The sequence below is a fragment of the Aspergillus nidulans genome, chromosome IV, assembly GCF_000011425.1.
Source record: "Aspergillus nidulans FGSC A4 chromosome IV".
Classification (NCBI taxonomy): Eukaryota; Fungi; Ascomycota; class Eurotiomycetes; order Eurotiales; family Aspergillaceae; genus Aspergillus; species Aspergillus nidulans.
The window spans coordinates 589435-611001 of record NC_066260.1 but is presented as its reverse complement, the minus strand read 5'-3'; the positions used below and the strand labels follow the sequence as shown (position 1 = coordinate 611001).

At 53.4% G+C, this 21567-nt stretch overlaps 6 protein-coding genes across 6 annotated transcripts, besides 1 other annotated feature; 4 read left to right on the top strand and 2 right to left on the bottom strand.

The window, feature by feature from the left end:
- Positions 1 to 21567: part of a sequence feature (contig 1.123 816..128436(-1)) that runs on past both edges of the window.
- On the top strand, positions 883 to 2768 carry ANIA_07228 (flavin-containing monooxygenase; the record flags this gene model as incomplete). Its single annotated transcript, XM_675405.1, has 4 exons — positions 883 to 967; positions 1030 to 1149; positions 1202 to 1600; positions 1675 to 2768. 4 exons carry the CDS (start codon positions 883 to 885, stop codon positions 2766 to 2768), a joined length of 1698 nt encoding a protein of 565 aa, XP_680497.1.
- ANIA_07229 (sulfatase domain protein) lies at positions 4137 to 6989 on the top strand (the record flags this gene model as incomplete). Its single annotated transcript, XM_675406.2, has 2 exons — positions 4137 to 4462; positions 4519 to 6989. The coding sequence occupies 2 exons, from the start codon at positions 4137 to 4139 to the stop codon at positions 6968 to 6970; spliced, it is 2778 nt and encodes a 925-aa protein (XP_680498.1). The 3' UTR covers positions 6971 to 6989.
- On the top strand, positions 8080 to 10800 carry ANIA_07230 (cellobiose dehydrogenase cdh-1; the record flags this gene model as incomplete). The annotated part of the gene is made up of 6 exons (XM_675407.1): positions 8080 to 8128; positions 8232 to 8362; positions 8441 to 9773; positions 9836 to 9960; positions 10036 to 10129; positions 10190 to 10800. 6 exons carry the CDS (start codon positions 8080 to 8082, stop codon positions 10798 to 10800), a joined length of 2343 nt encoding a protein of 780 aa, XP_680499.1.
- Positions 11098 to 12657, bottom strand: ANIA_07231 (putative extracelular serine carboxypeptidase; the record flags this gene model as incomplete). The annotated part of the gene is made up of 1 exon (XM_675408.1): positions 11098 to 12657. One exon carries the CDS (start codon positions 12655 to 12657, stop codon positions 11098 to 11100), a length of 1560 nt encoding a protein of 519 aa, XP_680500.1.
- Positions 15747 to 17015, bottom strand: ANIA_07232 (uncharacterized protein; the record flags this gene model as incomplete). Its single annotated transcript, XM_675409.1, has 3 exons — positions 15747 to 16251; positions 16331 to 16809; positions 16839 to 17015. The coding sequence occupies 3 exons, from the start codon at positions 17013 to 17015 to the stop codon at positions 15747 to 15749; spliced, it is 1161 nt and encodes a 386-aa protein (XP_680501.1).
- Positions 18805 to 19840, top strand: ANIA_07233 (alpha/beta fold hydrolase; the record flags this gene model as incomplete). The annotated part of the gene is made up of 3 exons (XM_675410.1): positions 18805 to 19170; positions 19256 to 19609; positions 19664 to 19840. The coding sequence occupies 3 exons, from the start codon at positions 18805 to 18807 to the stop codon at positions 19838 to 19840; spliced, it is 897 nt and encodes a 298-aa protein (XP_680502.1).

Genomic DNA, 21567 nt, shown 5'->3' with positions numbered 1-21567 from the left:
CGTAACTCAAGCATCGCGCTGGCACCTCCAAATCCTGGATTATAACCCATCGAGACAGAAATTCGTCGCAACCCTGCCCGACAAGCTGGCCTATTGATCCAGCCGGGTGCCGGCACTACAGCCTAGGGGAGCCGAGGTGTAAGGCGCCTTCGTCTGGCAGGCCTGATTAAGCTAATAGAATTGGACCAATGCTAATACATTTCACAAAAATTGGCCTGATATGCTCGGGGTCACTGCTAATAATGCTGTTCTCATTTTTCAATGTCTGATGACCAGATATTCGACTCTCACCAGTCATTCGGCGCCTAGCCAGGGCCCGAACATGCGTAGCAAGAGCGCGAATTTTAGTGGTCCTCTATGTATTTCCGATGGCCAGCGAACCAGTCGTTCCCGCCTTTGCAGTTATTGTTTAGAGCAGTGGACTTTTTATGCAGCTGTAGGTACTAGCTACCCTTGGGGTCACATGGTCTTAATGCCTGGCTCACCTGATGTGACTTGCAGTAGATAAGGTTGCCACTACAACCTTTCACTGATCACGACACACACACTAGATGCGCCAGGGCAGGCAGTACTACCCACCCAACGCAGTGGTTAAAGCGACAAGCTGCCTTCTCTACCCTCATAGGCTGATCGCTGCACGATGCACAACCCCTGTCGGCTAGAGCTCCCCTCGCTCCCCAGGTTCAGCCGAGGTCGGTCCGTCCGAAAGGCGGGGAAAGGTACTCCAGATTCGTTGAACGCTGGCGCTCCCGGTCCGCTTCCTTCGAGCGCATCCCTAGATTTTTATCCAACGCTGTCTCACCATTCAGACGATCTAGATTGTTTGCTTAACAACAGTACACTATACAATACTACACTACACCCCGTGTGGAGACTTCCAAGATGGGTAGCGCAACCATCAATCAACCGGTCGGTAATACGGACTATACGCAGTCGACCGTTGCGATTATTGGGGCGGGGATTTCGGGTTTGTCGCCTGTTTGGCATCCTTGATCCTGACGGTGCTGTGTTGCTGATATCTGACGCCAGGAATGTGCATGGCCATTGACCTTCTCCGTCGCAACCACCGCAACTTTGTCATCCTAGAGAAGGGCAGCTCGGTCGGGGGTACCTGGAACGATAATAAATATCCTGGCTGTGCTTGCGATGGTACGCCGTAGCTTGTCCTATATCTGATGATTGGTAATAATTGGCTTCGCAGTCTGGAGTGCCCTATACAGCTATTCCTTTGAGCAGCGGTCTACTTGGACACGCGAATACCCGGGCCAGGAGGAAATTCTGCACTATCTCACCGGCATTGCTGGGAAGTACGGTCTCTACCCGCACATCAGATTCAATTCGACCGTCGAGGAGGCGCGATGGGACGACGAGGCCCGGAAATGGAAGATCAAGGTGTCTGTGTCCGGCGCGAAAGATGCCCAGTTCCAGGAGGGATACGAACTGTCGGCAAATGTGCTCATTTCAGGTGTCGGACAGCTGAATCAGCCGGCCTGGCCAAATATCGACGGGATGAATGAATTCAAGGGGAAGAGTATGCATTCGGCGCGATGGGACTGGACGTACGATTTCAAGGGGAAGAGGATCGCTGTGATCGGGAACGGTATGCTCAGTCGAGTGGGATTTTTTGGGTCAATTATTTTGGTAGACAGAATAGATGCTGATTGAACTTGACAGGTGCGACTGCGACTCAGATCGTACCAGAAGTCGCAAAAACAGCGTCGCATCTGACGGTCTACCAGCGGACTCCGCAATGGATCATCCCCCGAGACGACAAGCCTGTGCACCCGGCGCAGAAAGCATTGCTCTCTTTCCCGTTCTTCCGAAACTGCAAGCGCTCGTTCATGATGCTCTACCGCGAGATGAGCCACGACTTCATCGTCAAGTCGGACGCCAAAAACTCGCAAGAAGTCCGGGAGCTCTGCATCGGGCATATCAAGAAGGGCCTTCCCTCAAAGCCGGAATTGTGGGATGTTCTCACACCCAGCTATCCACCCGGTTGCCGCCGGATCTTGGCCTCTGATGACTACTACCCAGCGCTGGGCCGGGAGAACGTCAAGCTGGACACGCGCAACATCCAGCGCATCACCGAGACGGGGATCCAGACCGCCGATGGCGAGACAACTGACTTTGACCTCATCGTATACGCAACCGGTTTCCGCACGGTTGAGTTCCTGCACCCGATCAAAGTGTACGGCGCAGGCGGACGCGACCTGGCCGAGATCTGGGACGGCGGCGCGACGGCCTACTACGGCGTGACGGTCGAGGAGATGCCGAACTTCGGGCTGCTGTACGGACCCAACACGAACCTGGGCCACAACTCGATCATTCTGATGATCGAAGCGCAAAGCCGCTACCTCGCCGCACTGATCGACCCGGTCATCCGTGCCAAAGAGGCCGGCGTATCACTGGCGATCCAGCCCAAGACAGAGATCGTCCGGGCCTTCAACGCGGACATCCAGAAACGCCTGGGGAAGAGCAACTTCGCCGACCCGGCGTGCAACAGCTGGTACAAAACGGCCGACGGCCGGATCACGAACAACTGGCCCGGCACGGTGGTCGAGTACCAGCAGGCGCTGTCGCGGGTGCGATGGACAGACTACATTGTCGACGAGGAAACCATGAAGTTTGTCGGCAAGAATGAGACGAGGATCGGACACGTGGAAGAGGTATGGCCGGTCAGCAAGTCAACACTGCTGCTGGGGCTGAGCGTGGCAGTGGCGGCCGGGGGGTGGTATCTCCAGGGGGCCAGGGCGTCCAGGCGGCGCTGAGCAGTTGCACTCATTAGACTTAGTTCAGGGTAGTTTAGGCAAGCGACGACCTGGTCTTTGGCGGTCAGCGCGGTCATTGGTTGGCCGCTCGTATAGCTATTAGGAAGGAGCCAATTCAGGATGCTAGGATGACTCAGGAGTAGCGGCAGTGCTAGCTTGAAGCCGACTGGTGAGACATGTGGGTTCGAAGAATTTTTCAGGCTTCCATATTCTACTCAGGTTCCAAATATATCTTAAATATGTCGTCGAAGCGATTTCGATCGACATTCTAGGGCTTGTTTCAGTTTGAAGCTTCTGGCTGTTCAAAACATCACTATGAAAGTCGCCTTGGCAAAAAGCGATCCGGCTGCGCCGAGATGGGCGCAGACGGCCGATCGCTTAGTTTTCTCCGCAGTACTGCCGCAGATTTTTTAGTTTATAGGGGCTCGAGTGGTGTCATTCAGTTGCTGCCTTGGCAAAATCTTGTGTGGCCGGACCCAGTGGAGCAGTTGCGGTCCAACAACGAAACGCTTAAATCGCGTCAAGGGTCGGTTGCTCAGCTGCCCACCCACGGTTGCGAATAAGACGACCCCATTCTGACATCATGATCATTCATAATGATCCCTAGTTACACTCTTTCTGCTCAGCTTCCCATTGTTTTCCCACTGTTTCCCATAGTCGGGTCCCGTTCGTTCCATCAGCGCCCTGGTGGTGCGGTCTCGTCGCCCAGGAAGGATTGGGAAGGAACCTCGGGAGCTCCGCCGTCGAGGCTCAGACTGCCGCCCGCTGATTGGTGGAAACGCTGGACCCTCTAGCGGTCTCAGTCGGGCTCGACCGCTATCTAGAAAGAGAAGGTGGTCACGTTATTCTGGGGGAGGCAAAAAGTCTTCTATGGACGAGGGCGGTCATAAGAGGAGGCCCTGGAAGCGGCAAGCGAACAGTTGGACTCTGCACCAGTCCCACGCGGCAACTGGCAGAACACAAGCTGGCCTCTACTTCTGTTGTACTTGTACTTTGTGTACGGATCATGGTCAATTGAGCTATAAATGGCAGCGGGTCCAGGGTCCAATAGCCCAATTTATGTAAGGTAAATCGCTCTGAAACACCCAAACGGGCTTTTTGGCCGCGGTTTGCACTACGCCCAGCGCTAGCATTGCGCCTCCATGTGGAGTCGTCTACTCTTTGTTAAGTCTTTTTGACCTGCATCTCTGCCACGTTCACCACTCGTCTCCAACACCTCGACCCTTATCGTTTTTCATCGTTCCTACTCGATTTTCTCCATCGGTTCCTCTTTCCTTCTCCTTCTTTCTCTTGCTTTGCTTTCCCTTCCCTTCCCTTGGTCGTTCAAATATGCACTGAGCGGCGGCACTCATCCCGGGCGGCGACAAGATGAGAACCGTACACCAACTCAAGCTCTATCGCAGCTGCATCTCCGTCTGGAACCGTCTGCGGTCGTCGCCTGCTGCCTTCTTCGATGTCTTCTGGGACTGGACCCGGCGTTTCTTCTTTACGCTGAGCTTGCTCGCACTCTTCTCTGCCAAATCGCTGCATCTCTACGCGCATCTGCATTCCCTCCCCGCCGACAAGTTCCTGCTTTGGGGGGTCACCTTTTTTACGCAGGATGTCGCGTGCACTCTTCTGATCCGGATCTGCACCCAAAAATTCCCGTGGCGATGGCTGGACGCTCTGGCGGCGCTGGTCGTGATTCCGTTTAGGTACTTGGTTTCTGCTTCAGAGATAACTGCGTGGCTAATTATGTTGTTTGTGTTAGTCTGACCATGTCCGGAATGGCCTCGGCCAATATCTCGTTCTTCGTCACCGCCGGTGCTGAGATCAATTGGCGACAGGCGAAATCGTTCCACCGTGATGCGGCGGCGATCCGCACTCTGCTCACGGGCTTGACCGGATTCTTGATCGTCGAGGCGATCATGACGGTCATCGCCTGGCTTGTTGCCCCTTTCCTGCACCGGCTCGTCGGCGGCGTATTGCATATACTCGCCGAGCCGTTCAAGATCCTGTTTAGACCGCTGTTCACCCGCGCTGCCAGCCTGTCGTCGCGGATCTGGCGCAGGCGGCTCGGCAGCGAGACGCTGCCCGACCCGGACGTCTACGAGCAGATCGCCGTCGAGGATTATCACGACTACAAGAGCGACGAGGAGGATGAATATTCGGATTATTCCCAGAGGCCGCCGCAGCGCATATCGCTCATCAAACGGCTGGTGGTCTGGTTGCCATTGCTTTGTCTGGGCCTCCTGCGTAGCGTGCGGCCACCGTACCCGTCGTATATTTTCCTCTCCAGCGCCCTTCCGATGACGCCGTTTGCTGGAATGCACCGTCCAACGTTGGGCGAGCAGGCGGGGAATATCCCCGACTACGCCTGGCTTGAGGGTAAGACGTCGCTTGGCAAGCCCCCCAACTGGGACTGGATGCCGGAGGAGACACTGCCTGGGTTCAGGGACTGGCACAACAAGCGCGAGCATTATACTCCGTCGCAAGACCCGCTGCATCTGTCGAACCTCCAGGCACCGGTCCTGGACGAACTAAAGGACGTCCTGGCCAGCGGCGAGGTGAACATCAAGCATGTCATCCTCCTCAAACTCGAGAGCACGCGAGGCGATGTCTTTCCTCTGCGCAACGGCTCCTTCATGTGGAATAAGATCGTGGACTCGTTTGACGGAAAGGAAATGCCAGAGAGTGCTGTACGAACAGTGGCCAACCTCACTCGCACGGCCGAGTATCTGACTGGGTTCGACTCTGGCTTTGACCAGTACCGCGACGGCGAGCGTAAATCGTACGGCGGGATCAGCGCCAGCAACGCCTTCACGACAGGGACATATACCATCAAATCGGTGGCCGGAACGGTGTGTGGGATCTCACCGCTTGTCGCCGACTTTAACCGCGAGTACAAGTATCACTTGTACAACCCGTGCATGCCGCACGTCGTCAATGCACTCAGCCACCAGGCCGACATCACCAACGGCTCGGATTACCGCACCTGGCCATGGGAGTCGATCTGGATGCAGTCGGTCACAGACACCTATGACCATCAGGATCTCCTGACGCCACGATTGGGCTTCCGAGATATCTATACCAAAGAGCGCATAGAGAACCCGGGTGCAAAGCACTACCCGGTCAAGTCGAAAGAGGTCAACTACTATGGCTACCCGGATACAGAGCTGAAGGAGTACATCCGTGACGCCTTCGACGACGCGGAGGAGAACAATAAGCGTCTCTTCCTCGCCCATCTCACCGGAACAACGCACCACCCCTGGGGCATGCCGGACGACAACTACGAGAACATCATGGGCCCGTCCTTCAAGGGCAAGAACAACGATATGAACAAGTATCTGAATACGATCGGGTTTGCAGACCGCTGGATCGCTCAGATCCTCGATATCCTGGAGGAAAAAGGCGTCCGTAATGAGACCCTCCTCGTGATGGCGGGCGACCACGGCCTCTCCCTCCCCAACGACGGCGGGATTACGCCCTACAGCAACCCGCACATTGGCTCCTTCCACGTCCCCATCGTTTTGGCGCACCCGAAACTACCATCTATCGAAGTGAAGGACCCTGTCATTTCCCTTCAGATCGTCCCCACCATCATCGACCTACTGATCGAATCCTCTTCTCTTGGCCCCAACTCCACACAAGCGGCACGGGACATCCGCGGGCTCTACGAGGGCCAATCTCTCATCCGCCCACTCTTCCAAGAGGCAAACGGCATGCAGGACTGGCAGTTCAGCGTCATGAATACTGGCGGGTCGTGGCTCGCCGTCCGGTCGGCCGCACGGCCTCAGTGGCGCATAGTCGTCCCGCTCATCGACGACGTCGAGTGGCGGTTCACCGACATCGAAAAGGATCCCCAGGAGACGAAGCCGTTGACGAGCTTCAGCTTCTTCGATCTCATGGATACGCTTTGGCGCGAGTATCGGGATGACAAGAGCAATACTCCCGAAGAGCATGACGAAGAGCCCGTCGAGCGCGATGGTCATGAATTCTTCAAACACCCTCCTCCTCCACCTCCCCCCGGGCATCACCCTCACCACCCTCCCCCTCCAGGCGGCGGCCCTCCTCCGCCTCCCATCACGATCACGCCGTCTCGTCCGCATCCCGAAGATGCACCTTGGGAGCCAGAGGTCGTGCGTTGGGCACGCGACGCTGCACATATGGCCGAATGGTGGATTGCAGACAACCACCGGCGGTATGGCTATAAGAAGCCGTGACCGGTCAGGGAAGGTTGATGATTAGCCTCGTCCGTTTCAAATATGGACATGAGCATCCCCACCCACCCTAGCCTTGGCGCCAGGTCTCGGCTTCTCACAGTGCCTCTGCTCTACGTGGGCCACGACCAGACTCACTACGAGTCGCCGATAGATCCAGTTCGGGCCCCATCCTCCCATGCAGCAATCACCGAAATCACAGTGACAGCAACACCGACACCGACGGTAATGCTGAGGCGCCGAGAGCGATCCCCACCGCCCGCACCACTTGGCACAATCGAGTACGCTGTACATTAGCAACATCCCACCCTTCATCTATCCCGTCGTCTTCCTCTTTGCATAGTCTGGGTATCTGTATCATTTTTAGTTTTTATTTTTGGGAGCATAGCACGCATGATATCTGGCTTTTCCTGTACATATTTCTTGCTCTATCACTCCATCGTTTTAACATTCATCACTACTTAACCAGCAGTCCACCCTGTATGAGCCTAGCCTCTTATCCGTAATCAAACGCCCCTTATTCGCTCTCTCCTGGATGGGCTTTAATTTATTCTGAAGTGATCGTCGCCCACCCGCCCGACTCGGGGCACGGTCCATAAGAGCCGTTTCGCATAGAGACGCCGGACCCAACCCAAGCTCAACATAAAACAACCCTAGCTGGGAAACCCGTCATGATTCCAGAACCGTATTCGCCGCGGAATGAACCTAATTAGAGACGGCTCTTAAGATGAGACAGGCCCGGTTAAGGTGCGACACCCTGCGGTCTTGGCGTCTGGAGTTGGAGAGGCCTGCACTCGCAGCCCTGCTTGCCGTGCAATATGCCGAAGGGGATCGCTCCTTTCCTGGGACGATATGGAAATCAAGCGGGTGCTTAAATGTGCCCGTTTCATTTGCGGTGGGTTTGTTGTTGCAGGTTGAGGCTGCTCGGAATGGTCACTGCTCACCGTCGGCCAGCTATATATTCCTCCAACCCATGCGCTCGACCAGGGATGCTCACTATCTGCAATTGCTCTTTGCCAAGGTTGCAGTTCACTTTGTTTTGCTCGTCCTGGTGACGATTGCCTCCCTTCCTTCGTTTCTTTTACCTTCTCTTTAAACCCCCTGTCTCCGACATGCATTCATTCCTTCGTTCATTCGCTGCCCTGGTGGCGGCTGGTTCTGGTATGTCTAAGCCCTAACCCTCAATTGGATTGATATTAACAGCAGAGCGATTCAGTCCTCCAGCCATGCTTCGCCCAGTCTGGAGACCCAACTGTTTACACAGACCCCGACACCGGGATCGTCTTCGACACCTGGACTGTCGAGGCGAGCTCGTCGTCGGCCGGGTTCACCTTCGGTGTCTCCCTCCCTGAGGATGCGCTTGATACGGATGCTACAGAGTTCATCGGATACCTGGTGCGTCATCCTGTTCTGCCCGGTTGACAATGTCGCAGGATGCGAAATAGAAGGGCAGAGATGCTGACAGATCGGCAGTCCTGCAGCTCATCTAGCACGAGCGAGTTCACCGGCTGGTGCGGTCTCTCTATGGGCTCCTCGATGAACAGTAACCTGTTGCTCGTCGCCTACGCGCAGGACGACACCGTCTTGACCTCCTTCCGCTTCTCCTCCGGTTACGCTATGCCCTCAGTCTACAGCGGCAACGCGACCCTCACTCAGATCTCGTCGACCGTCACTGCCGACAAGTTCGAGGTCCTCTTCCGTTGCGAAGAGTGTCTCCGCTGGGACCACGAGGGCGTCTCCGGTAGCGCCACGACAAGTGCTGGGCAGCTGATCCTCGCCTGGGCGCAGGCCGAGGAGTCTCCCACGAACGCGGACTGCCCGGATGACCTGAGTCTGGTCCAGCACGAGGCGCAGGGGATCTGGGTAGGAAAGCTGAGCGGCGACGCTGCAACCTCCAACTACGAGACATGGGCTGCGCTCGCGACCAACGTCGTCGACGGGACTTGCGGTACTGATGGTGGCGGCGGTGGTGATAATGGGAACGGGACGACCCCAGGCGTGCCTGTCCCTACAAACGTCACGTACGACTACATCATCGTGGGCTCTGGTCCTGCTGGAATGGTCCTTGCCGACCGACTCAGCGAAGCGGGTGCAAAGACCCTGCTTATCGAAAAGGGCCCACCCTCTATCGGACTCTGGAACGGCACCATGAAGCCAGACTGGCTTAACGGCACTGATCTGACCCGTTTCGACGTGCCCGGTCTGTGCAACGAGATCTGGAAGAACAGCGATGGCATTGCCTGCCCCGATAATGACCAGATGGCCGGATGCCTCGTTGGCGGCGGCACGGCAGTTAACTCAGGTCTCTGGTGGAAGCCTTACAGCAAGGACTTTGACGAATCGTTCCCGGAGACTTGGAAGTACGACGACGTCAGAGATGCTGTGACGAGGGTCTTCACGCGTATCCCAGGCACCACGACCCCATCTACCGACAACAGACTCTACCTCGCCGAGGGCCCCAGCGTGATCATGAACGGTCTTCTTGCCTCTGGCTGGAAGGGAACGACATTCAACGATGAGCCGGAAGAAAAGTACAAGAGCGTCGGATACAGCCCGTACATGTTCAGCCATGGACAGCGCAACGGGCCCATGGCCACGTACTTGCTTGATGCGTACCAGCGCCCTAACTTTGACCTGTGGGTGAACACCGTCGTGAGGCGCGTTGTGCGTGATGGAGCTACTGTAACCGGCGTGGAGGTCGAGCCGTTCAACGATGGCGGATACGAGGGCAGCTTGCAGCTGAATGAGGGAGGAAGAGTCATTCTCAGTGCTGGCGCTTTTGGAACCCCCAAGATTCTTTTCAGGAGTATGTTTTCGCATTTCCCAACCTGGAATCATGGCCTTGATATATGCTAATCAAACATACAGGCGGAATTGGCCCTGAAGACCAGCTCGCCATCGTCAATGGCTCTGCCTCTGATGGAGAGACCATGATTTCTGAAGACCAGTGGATCAACCTTCCTGTTGGCGAGAACTTGATGGATCACCCTAACGTACGTGCTGCTCCATGCACCCTGTCCCTCACAAGGTCTCTTTCAGGGTGGGAGAAAAGCTGACCGAGTATGCAGACAGAAATCGTCGTCCAGCACCCTGATGTCGTTTTCTACGACTACTATGCCGCCTACGATGACCCTATCGAGGCTGACGCACAGAGCTACCTTGGTACATCCCCCTGATGACCCTCCTTTCTATAAAACGAAATCGCTGACAAAGTGACGTTAGTCAACCGCACTGGTCCCCTCGCCCAATCCGCCCCCAACGTCAACCCTGTCTTCTTCGACCAAGTCACCGGAAGCGACAACGTAACCCGACAACTGCAGTACCAGGCCCGCGTCGAGGGAAGCCATAATGTCGCTGACGGCCATACGATCTCCATCTCCCAATACGTTGGACGAGGCCAGACCTCCCGCGGCAAACTGACCATCACCTCCGCCCTCAACACGGTCGTTAGCACCCTTCCCTGGCTGCAAGATGACAACGACACAGACGCCGTGATCGCGGGTCTGGAGCGACTCCGTGATTCGCTGAGCACCATTCAGGGCCTGACATGGGCGTACCCCAAGGCGAATGTCTCCATGGCCGAGCACGTGAACTCGATGGCTAAGACCGGCAGGGGCAGCAACCACTGGATGGGATCTTGCAAAATGGGTCCCGATGACGGACGTGACGGAGGTTCCAGTGTTGTCGACCTTAATACGAAGGTGTACGGTATGGATAACCTGTTTGTGGTCGATGCTAGTATCTTCCCTGGTATGATCAGCACGAATCCCTCGGCTTATATCACCGTCGTTGCGGAGCGAGCCGCGGAGAGGATCCTTGCATTGCAAGGGTAGACGACAGGTTAATCAGGCTGTTTGCAAAGTTGGTTGAGTTTTTGTCTAATAGAGAGTTTGCTCGGACGTTCCTCTTCAATCACAGTTCACTTTCCTTCATAAATGGCCCAGGTTGGAGGCACACATGCTTTTGCTCGACGTATGCACCATTACCTAAATAACTCGCGTAGATTGTCTCGTCCCGATGTACATGTAGCTGATCGCCCATAGGCGAAGAGGTATAGTATGTGCGTCCACCGTCAATCGTGTCCATTGGGTATATATTCTTCGAGCAGTTCATATATACACAACAATCACTTATAGATCCTCGCCAGCCTCAAAGCTATCCAACCAACCCCCAACAAACCTCACAATCTCTTTCTGCACCGCCACGATCTCCTCCGGCACTTCCACTCCCTCGCTCTCGTTTGCTCCCTCAGGCAACCCGTTTTGATCCCAATGATGCACCGCCCCTCGAATCCCGTCCCAGACATGTTCAGGCTCTATATCAATAAGGATAAAGGGCTCTTCATCAGTCGATTCGCGTCCTGGCAGTCCCTCCGCATGAGGCGTCGCATCACGCCACGGGTCCGCCGTGCCCCCAATAATCGCCACGCGAGGGTAACTGAAATTAAACCCACCGTGCTGATTGATAAGCGTCACGTTAGGCGGGAAGGGTATCTTGTAAGAGGATGCGCAGAAAGATGAGGTGTAGTTCAGGTCGATAAGACGCGAGATCAAGGGTTTTATGTTGGGGGGAACGCTGGATCCGGGCATGAAGTAGCCCCATTCTGTGCAGACCTGGTAATTCCAGCTTGTCCCTGATGATTTGGGAAGGGATGTCCCGTTGTCATTGTCGTCTTCGGCAGACTCGGACTCAGCGGACGACGAAGAAGAACTGATATACCCGATAGAATTGCGGAAAGAAGAGAGCAGCGTCGTATTCGACGCATTGTACCCGGCCGCCTTTACTAAGCCCGGTAAAAGAGCAGTGGCATTGTTTGCGGGGTACAGAGGCTCAGTGCTGGTGATATTGTCACAGTAGTGTCTGAACTCATAGCTTCCGACGCTAGGATCCCAGTTCCTAGACTGGAAACTGCCCAGCGGTGTCGAGAGCATGTTCACGAAATCCCTGTTGTCGATAGCCGGGTTCACGCCAAATGCCGACTGCAGCTGCGCATGTAGTGTCCTGTTGCCGGGATGGTCTATCAGGATCCGATCGATAAGATCGGTGAGGGTCTGGATCGACTCGATACAGTCTCGAGGCCCGTAGTTCCGGATTGGCTCGAAATATTTCCAGTAGTCGATAATGGCGGCCGTGACGCCAGACGACGACACTGCGCCGTGGAAGATGGACGGGTACAACTTGCGCATGAACGCCACCTGTGCGCCGGCGTACGATCCCCCATATGCGATCCACGGCGTGTTCGGCGCCGTCAGATCGTACGCCTCCAGCCCAGGGAAAATGACATGCTTTGCAAAGTAGGCGTAGTCGGCAAGACTTTGCTCTGTCGACAAGAAGCGCAGCTCATCCACCGTCACGTCCGCCCCAGGAAACGGGTAGCTCTCTCCGTAGTACCGGTGCTCGAGGATCACACCGAGCCCATTGTACGCCTCGGCCAGCTGAGTGACGATTCCTTGGGAGAGAAACTCGAACCGGTCCTCACCATCTGTCTCGCCGGCGGCGATAACGAAGACGGGGCCGCCCGGTTGGTAGTAGGTGCTGTCGAACCAGTAGCGTAAATTGAACGTGCCGTTGGAGTGCGGCGCATAGCGAGTTTCGTTATGAAAATGGTCGATGGGGACGGAGAAGTTGTATGCCTGGTATGTGGCAGCGAGAGAGACCCCTGCGAAGAGGGGGAGCAGTGAGAGGAGCATGGCGGATTGGGGTTGGAGAAGGGGTAGCACTGAGAGGGGAAAAGCGGCTTTTATATAAAAAGATGCATTAGTCAAGGGATCGGCGTTGCTTGTGTTACATCGCTTGGCAGATAATCGCTTTAGGCGTGCAAGCGATAAGACTAGGATATCAGGGATGGTCACGAGTTAGGGCTTGGGCTACTACGCAGTGTAAGCAGCCTTTAACACGTACCTGCATTCCAAAGACTCATATAATAAAAAGACGATGAATAGACTGCTGAAATGATCTATACCTAGTGAGATGTAGCGAAGCTAATCATGTTTAATTTATTTTCTATTTTTTATTATCTCTAGCATTTTTATATCCAGCATACATCAACAAAGCAATATATACAAGATAGCAATATCCTTCCTAGATATTGCTATCTAAGAAACCAATCACTGAATGGTTACGCCGGCGTAATACTCCATACAAACTGGTTTGACATTATCATATGTCTCCATTACGGTCCCCTTTCCTTTTCTCGACTCCCCCCAGTCAGCCAACCAACCATAAGCAACATCGCCTTCCTGCGGCGGCAACCCATCGGTATCGTTCCAGCCGTACTCGGCCTGCCATACGTCGTCCTCGGCCACGGCTTCAAAGAGTTACGATTCACCTGGCGCGCTGGGGACGACCTGCACAATCAGTGGGAAAAAGAGGTGCGCGGTTACGATCCCCAGCGCATTGTAGACGATCCCATCGCCAGAATCAGCGAGGCCAGAGGCCTCGCTCTCAAGCGGTGGGAGCGGAGAGGCGTGTTTCGGCCGATCTGTCTGCGTGGGCTGGGGTGGGCGCCGTTGGAGTATCGGGTTTGCGCTGAGATTGGCCGGTTGGCGGTGCTGGGAGTCGAGGTCCCGATGTCCAGATACGACGGGAAAGAAATAAAGGAAGCTTGCGTTGGGTCAGGAGAAGGAGCACCGGCCCGGGCGATATGGGTACTGTCTCTTTCAGCGCCGCAAGCAGACTGGCGATGCCTGATCGCTTCAATGCGTATGTTAGACCCATCGGACTACTGCGTAGAAGAGGATGCTACTAGGTCTGTCTGAATAGTGGTTTGAGAGCCTGGTGCAAGGCACTGATCTCGATTGAGCGGCGGTTAGTTATCGAAGTGGTATATTATTGAGATATTTCACAGCTGGCAGTGTTGATTGAGGTTGAACTGGATCGTTGATGACCCCTATTAACATCGGAGGCTATTTGAGCTATATTGTCTTCGTACCTTTACTCTACGAGTCGTGTCTATGATAGTATTCTCAGACCTTTGTATACTGTCAATGCCTTCGCATTTCCGAAGGGAACTCCCATAAGTACGTCTTTTTGTCTACGTGTGTCTCATTCCTTTGTTAAACGCTCTGAGTACCTGGCTTTTTAAAGACCTATTTACAATGTCGTATGAAGCATTTGTACGGTTCATGCCACTTCGAACATCTATTTTGAGCAGTCTAGGCTTCTCTCACCCGGCACAAAGAACATGTAATGAATTGATGTGGTTTTGTCTAAATCTCTGGCCCTTGTAGTCAATCGAAGCAATCGAAGACCTGTACTTTCAGCCCGTGGTATAGAAAAAGTGCGTCTGGAGTTACGAGTACACATCGCCTCAGAAATCTAAACAGCAGCTAATCAATTTAGATTATTCTCCCTCTCCTCTTTTCTCTCTTTTTACCTAGCAAAAGAAAGAAAAATGCAATAAAACAGGGCAAGACTTCCGAGCATTGTATGTTGTGGAACTGGCCAACGCACACATGATGTCCCAAACATTAATTTAAATAGGCTCATTAGGGGCGTAGAATCTGGTTGTGAACTATAAGATTTATGGCATTTTCATGCTGTCTACGGAGTTATTGCGGACGCATTTGACATGGCTGCAGAATTAATAGGACCGTTATGAGTTTACTGGTCAATCAATTGACCGCAAGCAACACATATAGAACGAACTATTAATATGAATATGGCTATAAAACTTTGCGGAATGAAGACAAATATCGCAATAGCGTGAACGTCAGCCGTCACTCTCGAGCATCCGGATACGCTGCAATATGCCAACCGAGGTCCATCAGAGTAGCCGGTATAGGAACAGAGCTGCCAAGTCTAGTAATGTCACTCCTTGCCCAGCCCAGTCATACTCAAGTCAGACTTACAATGATTCTTCGTATCCTGTCTTGGGGCTCAGCATCAAGCAGTATCCACTGAATCCCTCTGCCGTCTCCCTACCCTTCCTACCTCACATACCTCGGTCACCGTGATCGTTAAAGGAGCTTGCCCACACCCAGGCCGTCCACGATACCAGGTTTGCCAGTTGATTGATCCTCAGAAGTCCACCTTTCAAGGTGGGATAGGGTCTGGAGCAGCACCAGAATCCCGTGTGGAGGGGCGATCTTCACTGGGTTTGGAAATTGCGCTATCCTCCGCTTGGTGGACATTGACAATCTGTTTCAGGCTCGAGCTGATCTGCCTCTGGAAAAGGTACTAGTCCCGTAACACTGATGGACCGAATTTCCGTGCCCGGCGAAATGAGAATAAGATGATGCATTGCAACGACGGTGCACGATAAAGCTGGAACTAGCTCGGCTACTGCCTCGCGAATTTGTCAGATCTGTTAGGAATGGCTTGAGTGAATTCATCACTTTGTGAACCAAATGCACCTGATTTCTACTTTAATTAAATTGCCTGGTTCGCCGTGAGGGACATGATGAATTTAGGCTACAAACACCATGGGGTGCTGCGTAAGTACTGGGTAAGTTGATTCTTCAACGCCCCAAGCGTCCAAACTTTCAATAATGCCTTCTTAAAGTTTATTCTTCCCTAGAATGTGAATACGAACTAGTGCAGAGTCTACCTATCGATGGACTGACAGTCAGCCCCAGATCAGCCAAATGGTCTCCTATGAGTGGTTTTGTCTTAGACTCTACGTTGCGAAAAACACGGCAGCTTAAGTTATATGAGACTTGGTATTCAATGCAATGCTGACCTTGCCGCAGTACTGCCATACTAATAAATCATTGGGTATCCTTTGTAAATTAGGTTATCTCGTATAGTAAATGAAAACCGTGAAATAACCGTCGCTGCGTCAAGAGTCGCGCTGAGTAAATTCTCGCTGAACCCTGATTCCTTGCAATGGCACCTCATCTCCGGTCAAGTCGCCTTCCTGGCCTTTCCCTTGAACTACAATTTTCGTGTGAGCACTATCATACTCTGGGCGGAAGGGCGGACTACCGTGTTCTGACTCCAACGAATCGTCCTCATCAGGAAGATGGTAGAAGGAGCGTCTGTTCGCTCGCCCGGCACTGGTCTGCGCTGTCTTCGATGTGCCCAGACTGACATCATTGCCTACGATATTGGTGGTTGTTGTTTGCGATTGGCCGGTGCGGAGCAGGGAGGGCATGATCGATTGAAGTCCTAGAATCCGGAAAAAGAAATGGAACGCCGGGCGTAGGGTGGGTAGGCAGGCTGAGACGATGCCTGCGGACATCTCGATCGCAGTCCATCCCACTGTCGGCGCGAGGGTATAGGTGGAGTCAAGGGGATCGTAGGAGAAAAGGACGCTGAAACGATAGGCGGACGCAAAGACTACGCTGCATTCTGGTCAGCATCGCCATCCACAGCCCGGGAAACCTGCAGATACAGTACGCGTGCGCGCGGGGGGAAACATACAAGAACCCAAGACCGAAAGCGAAGGTCAATGCCATCTTCTCGGACGAGCGAAGCTGCAGACTCCAAATTTGGGGGATCGGGAGCATGAGGATGGCGAGATCAGTGACAATGGTAGAGATTGCATTGGCGATCCAGGTGGCCACCTGGTTGATGCAGCGGCCGGGCAGCTGCGGGTACCAGAGTTTCTCGACGGGGACGCAGATGAAGATGAATAAGAAAGTAATGCAGATGACCCAGAGGACAATGAACGTGCTGATAATGTACGCCCAGCGTTTGAAGTAAGGAAAACGAAAGATGCGGTAGTAGAAGAGCAGAATGCTCATTTTAGTCCAGACCAGATTGTAGACGTACAGGACCTCTGCGACGACCAGATACTTGGCCACGAGAACGACTTTCCCAGGAGGCATTGTATCTGCATGGAGGCCCATGCCGTTATGGTACATAAGAAAGATAAAGGCGACGACGATCAGGTTCCAGCCCTACCGCCGTTAATACACGCGACGCTCACAACGTTTCCAAGGGGGGTGTATACCATCGACCAAAGAATCATCCAGTCGTCCCACCAGAGCTTTTGTTTCCGTTCATACCGGGCGAGCAGCCGCAGAGCAACAGTCACAAAGGCCAGGACGGTGACAGAAACGACAGTGGCTAGCGTCCATGGTTGGAGGCTGTCGTTGTCAGCCATTCTGCAACGGCGAGACAGACGGACACAGTAGAACGAAAGGACATCGACACAGAGCAGCAGCGGTTTGAGACGAGATTTAAAGAACCGGCTATATATCTGCCTTCGTTAGAGTTCGCCCGTGCGGCCAGAGAGCTTTTAGGGCATCTGGACCCAGACAAAGGACTAGCACCAGGTGGGAGCATTCTATTTTCATATGGACTTAGACTAGAAACGTAATACGAGGCCCAACGAGATGAGATTCGTCGGAAAGCATTAAACCCGGATGACCGGAACGGCAAATGCTTTCCCCACAGTGCCAGTCGAACGGCCGACATTTAGGGTCCACTGATATACACCCATTGGTCCAGGAGAAGAGGATGTTGACACCGCAAGCATGGTGAGCTAAATTAGCCTTACCAGATAGGCAGCTGCTATAACTACCAACATGCATGTTCTCCACAGTTTTCAGCCCGGGCTGATTGGCGGGCCAGGGAGTGTCGCGTGGTGCTAATGCGAGACCCTGTAACGATTTGCAGTTAGGCCGGCTAGGTGAAGAGTCTGATCTGTAGTAAGCAATAGTGGTGCCATCGGATGGCGATTCCGCAGTCCGTTGTCATAAAACGTACGAAATGTTCGGATAGACCGGATAGACGCTGCGCCAAGGGAGTAGAGCCAGTACCTACCCTTCCACACTGCTCCAGAATCTGCTCCAGCATCCAAAGCCCACTAGCAATTCCAGCGCTGCATCTCTAGTCTTGCGCTGTCGCAGGACAGCCAGCAAGGACAGCACTGTCGCGCCGGTCCTAGCAGACGAGCAGTCACCGGCGCAGCTACACAAATCTCCAAAACAGCAACTATAGTGGCTTTCTTCGTGCAAATGTCACAGCAAACATAAGTTGCTCAGCCTGACTGATCAGTGCACACCGTCAGTTCAGCATAAAAGGTACGGGCTCCTTCCGGCCTGGCCCAGGGGTCGTGTGGGGGCGGGACGGCAAGATTTACCTTTTTTTGACAAGCCATCACACGAGACGGCCTAGATGAGTGGCTCCTGGTGTTTTGAGGCGTTGAACCGTGGCGACTAGGCAGTGGATACACCTGGAAGCAAGAAAGCCAGGATGTAGTCCGGTCTCAGGATGCTATCTATGGGGAAACCTCCGGATCTCTAAATCCTGCGGTCTGATGATATGACCGCGCCCGGACCTAGAGACTGAAAAGAAAACTAAGTATCTGGTGAGATTTGATCCCCGCCCACGTGCTGAAGACTGCAACACTTATGTGGGTCTATTGTTTTGCTTGCACGCTTCATTTTTCATATACCCCGCTGCCGCGCATATGCCCTAGGTCTTCCGCATGCAGGCTCAAGAACCGCCACGTTTGGCAGCAAGGCTTGCTCGCTTAGCATAATCATATGCGCTAATGCTAGGAGCGCATATTACTGCCACCCTGAGGTCCTCATGGCTCCTGGTACCATTGGCAGGGCTGCCACCCCGAAACGTGCCGCTCCGAAGTCGAACCTTGGATCTTCTTGCTAGTGGGCCCACGGGCGACCGCCCACTGGCTATGCCGCGAGAGCTGCTAGCTTTGATTATTGGGCTAACCGAGGTCATTACTGGTGGTCTGTATTGGACTGTTCGAGTTTAATGGCCCAGTGGGCCGATACCATTGGCCCCTCACTGATGCCGAGGGGCACCCTACATGATTAAACTCTCACCACCAGCAGTCTTCTTGCGCCCCTGAGCAGTGTTTAATATATTCTTACCATATTCTAACCATCTTCTCACCTTCAGACGTTCATAGCGACTCTTTAGAAATGCCGACCACGCAAACGATCCGTGTCCCCCATCTGGGCGGCATCTCAGCCGGCTACGCCCTGTCCGGCGACAAGTACGACGCCTCCAAGCCGACCTGCGTGCTGATCAACTCCATGTGCATGACGACCGCGCTGTACAATGACCAGTTCGAGGATGCGAGCTTGACCTCGGCCGTCAATCTGCTCGCAATCGAGCCACTGGGCCACGGGTCCACCAGCTGTGCGACTGAGCACTTCACCTACTGGGACAGTGCCATCATGGCCCTGCAGGTGCTCGACGCACTCGGGATCCAAAATGCGTTCGCCCTGGGCACGAGCCAGGGAGGATGGATCGTGACGAGGATGGCCCTGTTGGCGCCAGAGCGTGTACGTTGGGCCCCATCGCGGATCTGTGGTCCTTGCCCAGGCGCAAGCACTTTGGCGGGACACTCGAGAGCTAATAGAAGAACAGGTGCTTGGCCTCATCCTTTTGGGCACCTCCATGGACTATGAGTCTGTGGACTCCAGGAGCAAAGGATGCTGGGATCCTCTCCCGCTGCTAAAGCCCTTCTTCGATGGCTGGACCAGTGACGCCCCGACCCCTGATTTCGTGGTCGAGGAGACCTGGTGCAAGATGGTCGGCGCCGTAGGATTCGGCACATTTGCTACCGAGGAGCGAGTGAACTTCTGGACGAAGACACTGCAAGAGGTGTACCGGGGCGATGAAGGCCGCAAGAAAGTGCGCATGGCGCTGACGTGTCTCCTCGAGCGAGATGGGTTACTATTGAGGCTGGTTGATATCAAATGTCCAGTCTACTGGCTGCAGGTACGCAATCCGTCGCTTAAATTCGAATCATAGCGGTTAGGCTGACAGTCTTAGGGCACGGATGATACACCGTTTGCCACAACAGTGCCGGCAGAGCAGATTAAGCTCTTCACCCGGTCTAAAGAAGCCAAGCTGGAAATTATCGAGGGCGGCGCGCACTACCTGAATGCTACTCACCCAAAGCAAGTTGACGAGGCTATCTTGGAGCTGGTCAAGAAGTACGCCGTCTAATGAGTGGTTAGTGAGTAGATGAGCAATATCATGCTTCCACATCTAGGAATCTCCGAATAGAGATGCGGTAGGTGGATGATAATCTCGCTATATAATGTACAAGAAAATGGCCTGCTTCTGCATGGTGTACTCGAAGTAGGCATATAGTACGCTAGCGTATCAGATATAAAAATCCGGTGGCTGGAAAATATATCCCCAGAGCCTATTTATAGCCGCGTCGACAAGACCCAAATGCAGGGTCCAAGCGGCCAGGGCCGCCATGACTCGCCATTCAGCCGCCTGCTTGATGCCTGAAACAAATCTTACGCCACGGTAGGGCCCAAGGCTGAGCATGCCCTATGCTATAGTCTCTTCATTCGAAACCTCTGCTTCTCAAAACCAAGACCATCGAATCTCAGTACGGATTATGCCTCTTTATGCCTCGATAATGCTCTGGCTCGAGAATGCCCAGCGGTTGTACGGTTGATGGTAACAGCACCTCGGACACAACCTTCTCCTGGGCGGCTTGAAATTATACTTGATGTCCTGATTTAAACACTTTAAAGCGCCTAATCACCCGGCTGCATACTATATAATGACGCAGGCCGCAGTCAACCCGGGCTCTTTCTGGCTGAGTCGGAAATTCCCTGCGCCAACGTAATTGTAGGCAAAACCGACAGTTCAATGGGAAGGGAAACGGCACCACTTGTTCTGTCTGGAAAAAGTATTTGGCTGATCTTCTCATCAAGCTTATGTATTGACTCGGTGTTTGACAAGCTCTGTCGTTCGAGTGCAGCTTCGTGACCTTTTTTCGCAGCAGAAGCTCTAAAACTCTCCGCGTCTCTTACTGTTACGTTCTTAGGCTTCTTCGTGAACTATACGGGCTGCATTACTCAAGCGAGATTCGAATTTGAAGCCGAAATCTCGTGAGTATACGCGTCCTTCTAATAGTTACAACATATAGAGTCCAACGATCAGGGTTCTTTAGCCTGTCCTTGGTTAAAAAAGCCCAATAGATGTTAGCTTCACCATAAAATAAGCGGCCCGCTGACGGTATGAGCAGGGTATTACTTAGAAATCAATTCGGATAGCAAGACCGAATTCATGCACAAGAATTTTCAAGACCATTGGTGTCCGATACCACCGTTTTTAACCCGTTGAGGGCTTGATTCTGTGACCTTGCTTGCAGTTTTCATAATTCTGTCCAGACTGTTCCGAATGGTGCCAGACATCAATGCTCTTCGATGTTCCCTGCCCCTTCGCTTGGTGCAGGCTAAGCTGAGGGTAAACGGCGGCGGTAAACTGTCCAGACTGGAAGAGCAGAACTATCTGGTTTCCACAGTAGTATAGTTTCCCAGAACCTCCAGTATCCCTCACTACCAAGATGTGCTGAGCAAGATAACCCTGCGTAGCCACTTGCTTTTCCGTGGTAGTACTCCGATTAGTTACCGCATGGGACCCGACTATAACTTATCCTCTTCCTTTAGACCCTGGAGTGACACTGAGACGAGAAAAGCCAAATGAGTACTCTGACAGCTGGTGTTCTATAGTAAATCACAAGCATTAAATCATGGAGTTGCGAAGGGGTATGCTGTTACTGCTGCATTATGGATGTCTAGCTTATTCACTTTTCGTCAACACCAAGCGACTGACAACAGAGCATATTTTATGGAGGCGAGCCTAATTCATTCACTCCATCCCGATGTGCTCCAAGACAGTCAGCATCTTTTAGAAATAATTAACACTTG